The sequence below is a fragment of the Taudactylus pleione genome, unplaced genomic scaffold, assembly GCF_031769625.1.
Source record: "Taudactylus pleione unplaced genomic scaffold, aTauple2 ptg000627l, whole genome shotgun sequence".
Taxonomy (NCBI): domain Eukaryota; kingdom Metazoa; phylum Chordata; class Amphibia; order Anura; family Myobatrachidae; genus Taudactylus; species Taudactylus pleione.
The window spans coordinates 1,894,534-1,909,316 of NW_028285029.1; the positions used below are offsets into that span (position 1 = coordinate 1,894,534).

The 14,783-nt window shown below is 40.7% G+C and overlaps 1 protein-coding gene across 1 annotated transcript in view; it reads left to right on the forward strand.

The window, feature by feature from the left end:
• Window positions 1-14,783, forward strand: part of LOC148479259 (vomeronasal type-2 receptor 26-like) — a 114,161-nt gene that overhangs the window by 34,526 nt on the left and 64,852 nt on the right. The window contains exon 3 of the mRNA XM_088454675.1: window positions 8,458-8,749. Within this exon, the coding sequence (XP_088310801.1) occupies window positions 8,458-8,749 (292 nt within the window). The remainder of the gene's footprint in view (window positions 1-8,457; window positions 8,750-14,783) is intronic.

Here is a 14,783-nt window from a genome sequence, read left to right on the forward strand (position 1 = left end):
GTGGATAGCTCTATTTGCAAGATTTGTTTAGCAGTGAAAACTGCCTTTGATGATAAATGACAGGAACTTGGAGGGACCGGACTGGGACCGGCAGGAGGACTTGTTGAGTTGAACTGATGAACTAGGAACTTCACTCTGAACTGGAACTACGTGGCTTGAACTGATGAGCTTGGAACTTGACTCTGGACTGGAACAACGTGGACTGAACTGATGTGCTTGGAACTTGACTCTGGACTGGAACAACCTGGATAGAACTGATATGACAGGAACTTGACTCTGGGCTGGAATAATGTGACAATGGCTGAAGGGAAATCAGGTACTGCTGAGACGAGGGTTAAACAGGGTGATCCGTAAATGCTGTGACAAGGTGGAACTCAGGTGCAAGCTGGATTGGATAATTGAGAATAACAGGTTTCAGGAAGGAATGGGTAGGTTTGGGATTTATGTTCAGGGAGGGAGTGGGTAGGTAAAAGGAGCAGGAGTTGATCCACAGCAGGAAGCAAGGCAAGGTGACATGATGCAGGTTTACAGAGTGCCAGGGACCAACCAGGAGTAGGACTAGCAGCAGAGCACAGGCCAGGTATTACTGTAACAGGACGTCTGGATGCCAGGTATTACTGTAGCAGGTTTTCGGGATGCACCAGGGGTTGCTGTCAGCAGGTTTACTGGATTGCCAGGTTTAGCTGTAGCAGGTTTTCTGGATGCACCGGGGGTTGCTGCCAGCAGGTTTACTGGATTGCTAGGTATAGCTGTAACAGATTTTCTGGATTGCACCAGGGGTTGCTGTAGCAGGTTTCAGGGATACACTAGAATGCAGAAACAGCATGAACCATACACCACGGGAAGATGAGGTGTTCAGGCCCAGAATGCTATCAGGTGAGGAAATATATACCCTGGGTCTGGCAGCAATTGGTGGATACAGACAGGTGGTCTGGCAGTAGCATTCTGAGTGGTGGAAGGCACAACAAGCAGAGGGAGTATTCATCACTGCAGCTCTGAGAATCAGAACCACACCTGTGACTCCAATCAGGGCTAGCAGTGCTCACAGACAGAGGAGGCTCATGTGGACAATCAGTGTGGAAGGGAATGCACACAGAGAAGTGTAGCAGCCAGCATGACCAGAGCAGATCCTCCAGGCAATCACACACAGATCCATGAAGCCAGCTGACAGTGGAAAGTCAACAGGCAAAAGGTAAAAGCCAGACAGGATCGTGACAGGTTACATATGGCTTGACAACTGTTGTCTGGATTGGGGTGGAAATAATTCCACACATGAGAAGTGGATTTTTTTTGTCTTTTGCCCCGGCATGACAACAATGGACTTTGGCTTTTTCAATCCATGGGAAACAGCTGTTACACAAAGGACATCCTCAGCATCAACATCCTCATCACCAACATCTTCATCATCAACATCCTCATCATCCTTAGCACCTTCAACTACCAAAATATCCTCCTACTCCATGAGCAATTCCATAGAAGCATCCTCACTGACTACATCTGCAAGATGTTGACTGCCCTTCCCCACATTTACAGAGGGCACACAAAAGTTTAAGCTTGGAGGATCCTCCAGTACACCAGTATTTAGGTCTGGCTCACACATGGCAACCGCAGACACACTTGCACTCTCCTCGGGGATTTGTGATCTCGATTTCTCAGGGCACACAGTTGTTTATTCCGAAGGGCTATCAGAATCAACTGTCTTCCTAAAGAAAGGCCAAGGCCTTATCCTTTCCTTCCCACTTTATGTAGTGAAGGGCATATTGCCAGTTTTTTGTTTATCTAAAGGCAAAATTCCATTATTTTTTTTTTCTTAACTTCAATACAAGTAGCTTTACCATATCAATGGCATAACTTAAGCCCTGGGGCATGGGCCTTCATAGAGGATGAGGATGTTGACGGCCTTGCACTGCTGGCAGCAGCTACAACATGTGACATGTGACAGCCCTCAATATTTTCTGTAGTCTTGAAGCAGTGTCACAAGCACCAATAGCATAGTCAAGGTGCGGTTACAAAATTCACACACGTGCAGTCGTTCACACACACAAAAATATTATACAAAAACAAGACAATTGATTTTTATTGAAAAAAAAAAATAATTACTAGGTTGCAACTTGCGTTGCTGGCTGTAGCTTGTGTGGTTAAGCCTAACATGCATGCACACACACACAGACAGTAAAAGATAAAAAAAAGACAATTGATTTTTAGTTTTTTCAGCTCCAGAACTTCAGCCCAGAGCACCGATTGATCACGACTGGAGTCGGGCAGCACTAGGTTGCAACATACATTGCTGGCTGGATCTTGTACAATACTGTGGTTAAGCCTAACATGCGCACACACACACACAGAAAAATATAAAAGACACTTTGATTTTTTTTTTACTATATATATGTATATATATATATATGTTTTTTGAGTCCAGAACTTGGGCCCAGATGGACACAGCACCAGCCCAGATGTATCTGCAGTTCTGCACCAGCCCAGATACACACAGCAGACAGCAAAGCACCATCCCAGAATGGATCAGCAGCACCAGCCCAGGACATAACAGACAGCACAGACAGCCCAGATGGATCAGCAACAGCCCAGATGGACACAGCAGACAGCACAGTGACAGCACCAGCCCAGAATGGATCTGCAGTCACCAGCCCAGGACACAGCAGACAGCCCAGATGGACACAGCAGACAGCACAGTGACAGCACCAGCCCAGAATGGATCTGCAGTCACCAGCCCAGGACTCAGCAGACAGCACCAGCACCTATCCCAGCCCTACACCACCCACCCTCCCTGTTCAGTCTCCACAGCCGGAGTAAAAAAGATGAAAGCTTGCAAACCACGAGATTTCAGACTCTATAGTTTTGCCTCAGTTTGAGATCTGAGTCAGGCGGGAAAAATCGAGCCTGCTTGGATCCGACTCGGATCTGCTAAATTCGGGTGGGTTCGGATCTCTGAAATCCGAACCCGCTCATCTCTAGTTCTAATACACCATTATGACTCTACCTTAAATATCCTGCAATCTATGTATCTGCATAAGGTACATATAAAAACAATACATAGAGCTTATATATCCCCCTAACAAAGAAAGCATATAGTTGAAACAGAATTGAGTACTTATTGTAAATGCCATATCTCTAATGCTATTTTTTGTCGTTGCTTTTGGGATTGTTGGAAAATCAGAAGATTCTGAAATAAACTTGTTAACTTTATTAATGAAATGTTTTCTCTTCAACTCTGCCCTAATCTGCTTGTGTGCCTGTGTGTGTGTGCCAGTGTGTGTGTGCCAATTTTTCTACTTGGACTCTGGGTAAAGAAAAAAAGTCTTTAATTCCTTTAATAACTGTGTTAATCACCGTAGCAAAACAGATAGTTCTTATTCACTGGACCTCTAAATCTTCTCCTTCATTGAATGAAGTTAAGCTAAAGATGACGTAGTTTATGCACTTTGATAGGAAAGTTACTTTACCTGATTTGGAAAAAGGTGTTGAAAAATTTTACAAAAAATGGGGTGTATACATATATTTATTACCCTCTGATGAACAAACTCAAACCTTTAAATTGTTTAGTAATACAGAATGGTACCTTCACAGACAAATTATACTTAATTCATAATATTAGGATCTAAGTGTACAACACTGATACCCGTTTACTTTATTAACAAATGTGTTTTCTGTGTATACTATTCCTTTCATTCGTTTTCCATTATGCAATCTCTATTTTCATATATTGTAACTGTGTATTTTTATTCCCTGCCTTTACCCCTCTCCTTTCTCTCCTTCTGTTTTTCCCTTCTATGTTTGTTTGTAGCGTTCGTACAGTACTTTTGCTCCCCAAGAATATAGTATAAGTTCTTGACTGTACATTTATCTAGTTCTGTGCATGATTCCTTCTTTCCAGGGTTTGATTATATCTATGTCTACTGAATGAATTTCTTTTATAGATGTTTATATTTGTTTGAACCTGCGAAACCTGTATATGGAAAGTACTGTATTCGATATTCACATTAATATTCACTTTGTATTTCTTTGTCCATATATTGTAAAATGTTCAATAAAAAAAGATTAAAAAAAAAAATGTGTCTGGTTCAAGATTGCCCAAGTCTAAACACTCGTGGTGTCGCTGAAACATGGGAGAATTTTGATAGTGAAAACACTCAAATTTACCAAGAACTGTGTTTTGCTGAATTGTATTTTTCACTGCTGTATGTGTTCATGTTTCTCCCCATATTCACTGTGTCTGACCTTGACTGACAGGACAAGAGTGACACAGCAGCACCCCCACTTTATGTACTGCAGCCCCTGTCCGACAACACTGCACCCTTGAACAACCACAACACTGCACACTTGAACAACCACAACACTGCACCCTTGAACAACCACAACACTGCACCCTTGAACAACCACAACACTGCACCCTTGAACAACCACAACACTACACCCTTGAACAACCACAACACTACACCCTTGAACAACCACAACACTGCACCCTTTAACAATCACAACACTGCACCCTTGAACAACCAAAACACTGCACCCTTGAACAACCCCAACACTGCACACTTGAACTTGGGGATGTTTTGTAAAACTGTCTTAGACAAAGCCCCCACTTTGTCCCTCAATCTGCCGCAGCATGTCAATCTGGACACTGTGAGAGCAAGATCAAGATCTGCACATGCTCTGTGTGATTTATGATCTAAAAAACATTGCAGTATTGTGAAAACATTGCAATACCGTGATACTCTGAATCAGGCCTAAAGCATACTAGAGATTCTGGGCTGCACAGGAATTAGCTTTATAAATGTACAAAATCACATGTGAAGCACAACAGAACTTGGCATAAGAAAATTCTGTGGCTGCTGTATGATTATATACACATTCAGATTCATTTGCACACAGATGTACAAACATCAAAATAATCAGTGCAATCTAGCAAAGTAGTTTAATCACTTCCAATTGTTTCATTTGTGCAAATAAGAAGCACATTTTGACCAAAAAAGACATTAACCACCATCAAGTCGCTTTGTAGCTGAAGTGCCGAGAAGTTCTGTTTGGCGCAACTGAAGTCACAGAGGATACATCTGTATATATCAATACCAATCAGGAAATCCAAGACAGATTAACTAAAAAGAAACCAGCAGTGGAGGCCAAATGGCTTTGCGGAAGGTCTGAAGTAACAATTTTAAAAAAATCACAAAAATAAATGTGGTTTTTCTAAGATCCGTGTTGCCCAGGGTAATGCTTCTCCTTTTAAAAGTTGAGCATCAAACACAATTGTAATGAATCTGATGAAAATGTTCAACAAAGTATTTGTAAAATTCAAATAACATTGGCCCCTGATTTGGTGGTACTGGATCTTATCCCCTACAAGCTTTTTTGGACAACGTAATCACATTTTCAAGAACAGCAGCAGGGCTGGGCCCAAAGCATAAGGAACAGGAGCAGAAGACAGAAATCCCTATGAGGTTCCTACTGTACAGTAATTAGTCTATTTAAATCAGAATTGCAAAACGTTGTTCTTGAAGAGTCTGCACGGCGTAAATTACGCAACCTCTGAAGATTGGGTGATGGCCCCAGTGGAATCCATGAAAGGGGTAAAAGCTTTTCTGACATGGTAACTGGATATTTGTGTTAACTGTTTCACAAGGATTAGATCCCAATGACCATATCCAGAAAAAATAAAAAATAGGTTTGTTCACTGGATGTACAACTAATAAATAAGACAAGTTTGTGGCTATTACAGCATAGAAACAGCAAATAATAGAGGTCAATAGATGTCAAAAATGATTGCGCCAGAAGTGTGATCAGGCATAGTAGTGGTTTAGTACATGGATCAATGGTCAGGGGGGTAACTATAGTGACAATTCTTATTCCAGTAGTTTCCTTTTAGAAAAGAAAGTAACCATGATTGTTTTCTCTCAACAACCCATATTTATTAAATGCACCTCTATTACCTCTATCTAGTAAAACCACTAATTAATATGTAATTGTACACATTTCACATTGTATTTTGTCATAGAATTAGCTATCACATATTCAGTGCTGATCACAACTAGTATTAGCTGGGACTTAAAACTTTTATAGTGCACCAAAGAGACAACCCTTTTCCCTTTTTATTCTTTGTATAGTCCTGTGCTATGTAAAATATATCCTTTATTTAATTTATTACAATACCAGTGAAATATTAAAAATAACATGAAGTAATAAAATTTGCAAAGTTGTGAAATAAACAGATATTCATTTCTTGTGTCATCTCGCTCTCAAGTTTATATGCTATAATATATTGCCTTATATTATGTGATGAGGGTGTTCCCTCTTATTGGTGAATGTACTTTCACGCAGTAAAAGGGGGATGTGGCAATAAATTGTTACCACAATTGTAGCTCAGTTCAGTAGCCACTTATATTATTATCAGTAAACTGCACAAATTATAAGGTAATCACATATAAATATGATTGTGAGAATTAAGTAACTGACCCTATTTATTATAGACCAAGGCAATTGGCACTCACTTATATCATTTAGATTATTCTGGTTTATCATTCAACCTTATTCTTCAATAATGTTAATTTAGATATTAAGATTCTAATCATCTTTTTATTAGTAGTATTCATTAACTGCCTTAAATTGTTGGTATTAGCATTGGAGTTATTAGTATATCATAGTGTATTGCAATATATTGCAGAACACTGAGGCAGACACAACCATACAGCATATTACACAAGTCAGTGCTCACATCTGATAAGTAGTTGCTAGGAAGAAGATAGGGGATTCCTTGTGGTCTATATAAATGAACTCCAGCCAATACAGTATATCCACACTGGCAGGGGCATCTTTAGAGAGGAGGAGGCCTGTATGCATCCACCGTCACAGGCCCCCTCCTCTAACTCCGGTGTCCATCAGCCGACTGACGCGGCTGAACGGACACCAGAGAATCAATGTTCCCAGAGTCTATTGTGCATATGCAGATCGCCGGGGGTTATGGCACAGCAACCTTTTTCCCAGCAATCTTCTCACAGAGCATGCTCAAAATGCCAGAAAAATGGCCACAGCTGGCATTTTTTATGGCATTTGAACTGCGCTGGGAGACCTGACACAGGACTTTGCAGAGGTAAGTTTGACAAAGTATGGGTGCAGGGTGTGTGGTGCGGGCCGTCCCAGGACCTGGGGGTCTGCGTGCACCACACACACTGCACACATTACAATACACAACAATGAAAATGTTTCCGATGTGAAAATAGTTACTTCTAATTGATTTCAGCATGCAAAGAATGAATATGACATTTAAAACTCTCAGCTGTGAGTTCTGAGATATAGCCCAATTATGATGATGTAGGGGTATTCCTAGTGACGTGGGCAGAATGGAGAGAATCTTACCGCAATCCTGCGTTCCGCGCAGAGGGGACGGGGCCTAATGACCCAATTAAATGAATAAGTTATTTGTCCCCTCCCATATTCAAATATATGCGATTCACGGGATTCCCCACACAGGATAACTGTGGTGCACTGAGTGACAAGCATAGAGAGTGATTCCACCAGGACATTTCAGCAATGGGACAAAGATATCAGGGCAGGTGATCACTACTGTTGGACAGTGACAAGAGATGCCCCAGAAGAGGAGTACAAGCGACAAGCAAAGAGATAGCACCCCCATGAATAGGCCACTATATTACATAGTACTTTCCTATGCTGTATGTTTGTTTCGTATGCTGTATGTTTGTTTCCTATGCTGTATGTTTGTTTTGTATGCTGTATGTTTGTTTCCTATGCTGTATGTTTGTTTCGTATGCTGTATGTTTGTTTCCTATGCTGTATGTTTGTTTCGTATCCTGTATGTTTTGTATGCTGTATGTTTGTTTTGTATGCTGTATGTTTGTTTCGTATGCTGTATGTTTGTTTCGTTTTGTGTTCTTATTTGTGATTGATTGAATTAAAACAACTGTTATTTATTTTCTATCAAGAAAATATCAGATTATTTTAAAATAGCTTTTCACAATGACTATATTACTAATGTACATACAGTATAGTGCAAGTAGTGTAGCTCAAAAAATAGAGCTAGTAAAAACATTCTGAAATCATTTTAGTTTTTCTTGACCTCAAATTAATAATGTATGACTATTTTTAGAAAGGAAACAAATTAAAAGTATTAATTTGTTGTACAGTGTTATAGATACGCCCCTGCACACTGGCTAAAAGTAATTTATATAAATGTCATATGCATGTGCTGATCCGGACAGACATCTTTCTGACCCCATGTGATATTACACAGGAGTATGAGATGGGTGGTATTGCTGAGCCTTCTAGTCCAGATAGCTGTTATTTATGTTTTCAGTCATTGAAATGTGAAAATTAATTTAGAAGAAATGTGTTATATTTTTATCAAGTCATTTTAACTGGAGGAAATAATACTGAACCTTAAAATTTTTTTGCAATTTACAAAAAACAAGGTTGTTTCTTTTTAAACAGTGTACATCGTAGAGAATACAGACATATCAGAACTTTTATTTTTGCAATTAATCAGATTAACCAGAACCCAGACATTCTACCCAATATTACTCTGGGTTATCATCTCTATGATTCTTGTGCAAATGACAATAAAGCTGTGGAAGATGTATTACAGATATTGTCTGGACACAGAGAGACAGTTCCTAATTACATGTGTATGGAACATGGTAAAGTAATTGGGTTTATTGGAGACCTCAACTCTCACACCACCCTTACAATGGCATGGTTGCTGAAAGTATATGGGTATACACAGGTAAGTGCTATCAGATCTGATTAAATTATATACAGTATATATTTCTGAAGACTTTAATGTTTATGTGATTGTTGCTGCTTCAAGGAACAACATTTTTGGACCTGACTGAGAATTGAATTTACCAACATGGATGAAATGATTACATTATATAATATTTTTAAACACTCTCAGGAGCACTCCAGTACTGTACTTTGCTGCATCAGAATGTGCAAATCAAGTGCCACCATACTTGTATATACTCGTAGTAAATTATAAAAAAATAATGGAGCAATCAAAAAAGCACCAGTACTTCAGGGATAGAGTAGATGATATTCAGAACGTATATGTCTACAAAAGATACAGAACACTCTTTAAATGTATATATAGTCTTAGGGGTAAATTTAATAAGAATCATGCCTGGCCGAGTTTCAACATGCTCAGCATCACATGGACATGGGAAAGTTTTGTCAGCTGAAACTCATATTTACCAAAAATCATGTTTTGCTGAATCCCAAACATAACCAGTACTCTCCTTTTTAAGCTGGACCTGGTTCAGGAAATACAGGGAACATAAGATGTTGGGGTCCCCTGTACTTCAATGAACAAGCACTGGGCTCCTGAGCCGGTCCTGGTTGAGGAAATACAAAGAAAACAAATGCATTGGGTTCCCTCGTATTGCCATCAAACAGCACAGGGCTCTTACTAGCAAGGTTGTAATGCCACAACCATGGGATATGATTCACTGAGACCACCTGCACAATGCATTCATCATCCCACACTAGTCAGCACAGACTGGGATCCCTGGGGAGTAGGGCACACTATACTTGGGCTAATGCCTGGCATATTCCCCCATCTCTGGCTTATGATATGAAATTGACAGTCTTATATAAGAAGTAACAACTAATATTGTCTTTTACATGGCGACTATAGGTCCCAGCTAGCTTCTTCCACATGTTGGTTCTTGGAGAACCACAAGTACCAGTATGTGGGGCGTTAAGGACCCAATGGTACCTCTAGTCCCCCTGTATAAGAAATATTAAAATAATGACATTACACACATACCATAGGTTGTATTATTTTATTACACATACGCTCACTCACACCCGCACTTACAATAAATACTTACCTTGTCCTTTGTACCAGTCTGTCCCCTTTGTCCAGTAGCATCCCTGATTGTTGTAAAAAAATCCATACACACAAACCCCTATGTTCAGGTCTTCTTCAATTCATGTAGGCTTCAAAGGTGGGAACCGCAAGGTTATTCAAGAGTTATGCTATCCCCATACTCTAGTATGGAGACAGTATAATATAATATTTTTCGAGCTTGACTGCAGGAGCATTCACCATCTTCAAATGGCATTTTCTCCCACACCCTAGAAGTGAAAGAGATTGATGAAACAGCTTATTTTAAGATCAGCTGTCCCTGCACCGGAGCAAAGTTGAATTACTCCAGTGAATATGTATCTACTGCTGCTACTTGCAGCAAGTTGAAAACTTACTTAGTGGGGGCCGCCCATCCCCTAAAGATTTATATAACAAATGGACTCCATAGTGAGCAAAGAAAACAATGATGAAAACCAAGTTTCAGGAACCGTCCTTAACCTTGGGTTTGTGCTGCTCTGTCAAGGTGGGGTTCCCAGCCTGGGAGTTCTCAGAGTGCACTGTTGTTGGGTTCCCAGCATGGTGGGGGTCTCAGGGGCCTTGAGCTCTGGCGGTGTTCCTGCTGGGTCCATACACTGGGCACTGCCATAGTGGTCCCGGCTAGCCAAGTGCATTACTGAGAGGCTCCCAGCATGGTTGTAGTCTCAGGGGGCTCAGAGCTCCAGCTTTATTTGTACAAGCTATGGACACTGGGTACCACCATATTTGTTCTGGTCAGCTGACTGCTAATCTCCAAAAACAGTCAGGCTGGTGCCAAACTGACTGCATCAGCCAATTCATGTGAGACCCAGGGTAGAAATTCCCTTCCCTGACAGCATTCAGTGCCTGAGCTTCATTGCTTATAGATGTGTTAAGCTCTAGTTCCCTGGCTAGTTGTCTTAGACTCATTGATGATTTCCACTCTGGCTACAGTCTGTGCTCCAAATCCGGTCCAACTCTGGCTGTTGTCTGTGCTCCATGTCCAGTCCCACTCCTGCTCAAGTCTGTGCTCCAAGTCCGGGCCCACTCTGGCTCCAATATGTGCTCCAAGTCCGGTCCCACTCTGGCTCCAGTCTGTGATTCAAGTCGGTTCAAATCCGTTCCCAGTCTGTGCTCTATTCTGATAAGATTTGGTCCCAGTTTGTGCTCTTAGTCTGATCCCAATCACATGTTTTTTTCCAGCCTGGTCCAGCTCTAGTGTGTGCTCCAAGTCCAGTCCCACTCTGGCTCCAGTGTCTGCTCCAAGTCAGGTCCCACTCCAACCCCAGTGTCTGTTCTAGTCTGGTCCTGATCTGGTTCTAGTGTCTGTTCTAATCTGGTCCCTGTCTAGCTCTAGTGTTTACTCTCTCCCAGTCCCAGTGTTTACTCTTAGTGCACCTTCTTTCCAATACTGTCCTTTTGCATAAGCATATATCTTATGACATCTATGAGGAGGAGTTACATCCATTTTTACTATACCTCCCTAACCACCAGTGAGATGGTATGTAGATCCTCCTGGGCAATCCAGAGTCCCTTTCCCTGACACCAAGTAATTTGTGCCAAAATCTCTTTATATTTCTACATTCCCACATAAAGTGTATAAATCTATATATATGGCATTTTAAAAATGTACCCATCTCTGCAAAAACCATGTGTTTGCATTATGCTGGGAATATATAGCTCCTATGTAAACTATGTATATGATATTCCTGTAGGTAAGCTGATTGTATACATCTCAGGGTAGTATTATAATGGTTGATTAAGTCAGATAATGAGTTTAAGGTGGGGATATTTGACTGCCATGTTTTAAATAAATTATCTAAATGGGATCTAGAATAGTCATTTGTTAAATATATATATAAATATCTAGTCCTGCAAGGGTTTTTGTTAACAAATCTCAGTAAAGAGCATAGGGGATAAGGAGAAGAAAGAGTATCTGTTTATGGGAAAGCGAGGAAATTAAACATCTAGTTTGGAGATACATATAGAAATGCTGTCTAGAGAGGTGATATATCTGTGGCAGGTTGGAGGAGAACAATAATTTACCACCTGCGTCAATTGCTTTTCAGAACAAGACCAACTATTGTCTCTCCATTTGATATAAGAGGAGTCATATAATAAAGGGAAAGGACAGATTGCCCCACAATGGGACATATGGCATTTTAAGGTGGCTCCTATGAAGGTATTTATTGATGGACACTTTGGAGAAATTAGTGTAACAGAAAAAAATATAGTTGAGAAAATCCACCAGAATATCACCCAATTTAGTGGTATATTTACTAAAGTGTGGGTTTTTAGAAGTACTGATGTTGCCTATAGCAACCAATCAGATTCTAGCTATTATCTTCTAGATGGTGCTAGATAAATGACAAGTAGAATTTGATTGGTTGCCATGGGCAACATCTCCACTTCGAACTTTAATAAATATACCTTTCAGTATCCAAACAGGAACTAGATGAGTATGGTGCAAATAATGCCAAATCTAAGGCATGGTGAGGATATGTATTTCCCCCAGTAGCCTAAAAAAGGGCATAACTGAATATGAGTCAATATCAGGAGTTTCCATGCCCACTTGGGCCTGTTTAGTGTTTAATTTTTGTATTGCTATTTGAGGCCTTTTGTTCTGCCATAAAAATGTTGAAAAAGTACTGTACAAGTAAAATCTTTTGTATATACAGATGTGTCCTCTTGCATCTTTGCTGCATATGTGGCAATTCCCAACATGCATGGTGTGAAGCGTGCGCCCATGAGCGGAAATGTGCACTGTGGCCCTGATTCAGAGCCAGATGCTCTGACAGAGCGCTCGCTCTGAATCAGGGCCGTCCCTCTGAAATTAAGAGTGGCCTCCTGGCCACTCGCATAGCTGTGGGTGACCACCCACAATAATATATTGTATTGGAAATGTTTTATGGTAGCAGAGAGATATACAATAAACAGCAGAAAAATTAAGTAAATGGTTTCAATATATCCTTAACAATGTCCCATAGCAATCTTTATTCATGGACAGGATGCAGCAGAGTCAGAGATTTCACAATCTGCAGTACCACGTTCCTGCAAGGATAAGCAGACGCCTTCTCCTGGGAGGAAGCCCAAAAAGTCCTGTTTATGGAGGTAATTGAGGCAATGGAATAAGGTCACTCTCATCAGATGTGTGGGATGATTGACCCACAATGTGAACTCTTTCTATTATTAAGTATTGGCATTTTAATTCAGTTCTGAGAAAAGTTGGTAATGTGTTATGCACAAAATGAGCTAAGGGTGGACCTTTAACAGATACAGGAAGACCAACCAGTCTGATATTATTTTGACGAGACCTGTTTTCCAAGTCATCCACTTTATTCCATATGTACAGTAGTTGATAGTTGTCCTGCTAAGGTTTATAAGTAGTGCATTTCAACTGAGAGCATCCTGAAAATTAGCTTCTAGTTTAAGTTCAGTGTCTGCCACCCTCTGTATGAGCTGCTGTAGCTGTGTTGTGATATCAGAGACAACCTAATTCAGGAAAGGACTCATAGTGTACTTGATTGCTTCAACAATATCTCCAAAAGAATTGGAGACATCAAAATCACAATACACCGGTAAAGGGAAGCATTCTCCTTCTGGGCAGCTGAAGCTTTCTTGGCTGTTGGAGTTACTGTGTTAGTCTCAGTTTCTGGCACCATGTTGAGATCCACCCAGTGTTTCACCTGGTGGTGGGACTACAGCATCAATGGTGCCTGGACAGAGTGGAGTCTATCCATATGTGGTCGGACAGATAGGCAAAGGAATGTGGCCTGGTAAAAAGGCTATTATATAGCCTTTAAAAGGGTTTTAGCCGAGAATCAAAGCAGAGTTCAATGTAGGAGCCAGTCACTCCAAAAAAAATGGAAATGGAAGTGCAACAATTTAAAATTTATTGCTATTGGCATTATAAATCCATATTTATCATTGCTGCTAATTGGTTGCTTCAAAGACACACTCTTTATCAAATAAACCTTTTGATGCTTTATGTTCCATTTACAATATTCAAGATAGTATGTGTCAGATTGTGGCCTAGGATTGACTGTTGCTCACCTCAGCGCCGGCTTCCCCTGACCTCTCAAGCCGTTAGATGCTAGGTGCGGTGGTGAGTGATGTGCTGATGATTATGCCTGGGGTCTGCTAAGACATCCATGTGCTCGTTCCATGATTTAGTTCCTGTGGTTACCGTCATGTACACAGCCATGATGGTAACCACAGGTGTACATGACCTGATTAGCCCTTTACGAAATGGTAGTACTGGTTGCTGTCAGCTGACACTATCCTCCAATAGAGTGCTACCTTGGGGTATTTAGCTGGGTTCTGGACAACTGGAAGTTGCCTTTACATCATCGATACATCTAGTGTATACTTGCTGTTGCAGCATTCGAGGTTTCATGCTCCTTTCTCCTAGTTATATATTCCTAGTGTTTACTCATAGTGTGAGTGTGTGCACTCAGTACGTCATCTGAGTTCTGTCTCCTAAGTGTCATTCTCCTGTGCCAGTTCTGCATCTAGAAACCACACCATGTGTACTCAGTACATTATCCGAGTACCATCTCCCATGCACTCAAAACAGCCTTTTCCACAGTTCCAATTCTTTGTCAACCACAACTTGAGTAACCCTTCACGTTAGAAGTTGATGCCTCTTTGATAGGAGTGGGAGCTGTACTGTCTTAAGTGGCTAAAGATGGGAAGAATCATCCTTGTGTTTTTCTTCTCATAAATTTTCCCCTTCCAAGAAGAATTATGCAATAGGGGATCAAGAATTGTTGGCTATGAGATTGGTAATGGAGGAATGGAGCACCTATTGGAAGGTACTAAGTTTCCAATTACAATCATCACTGATCATAAGAATCTTCTTTGTCTCAAGACAGCTCATCTTTTAAATGTCAGACAAGCTTGCTGGTCTATTTTTTTGTCCTGGTTTAAATTTTAA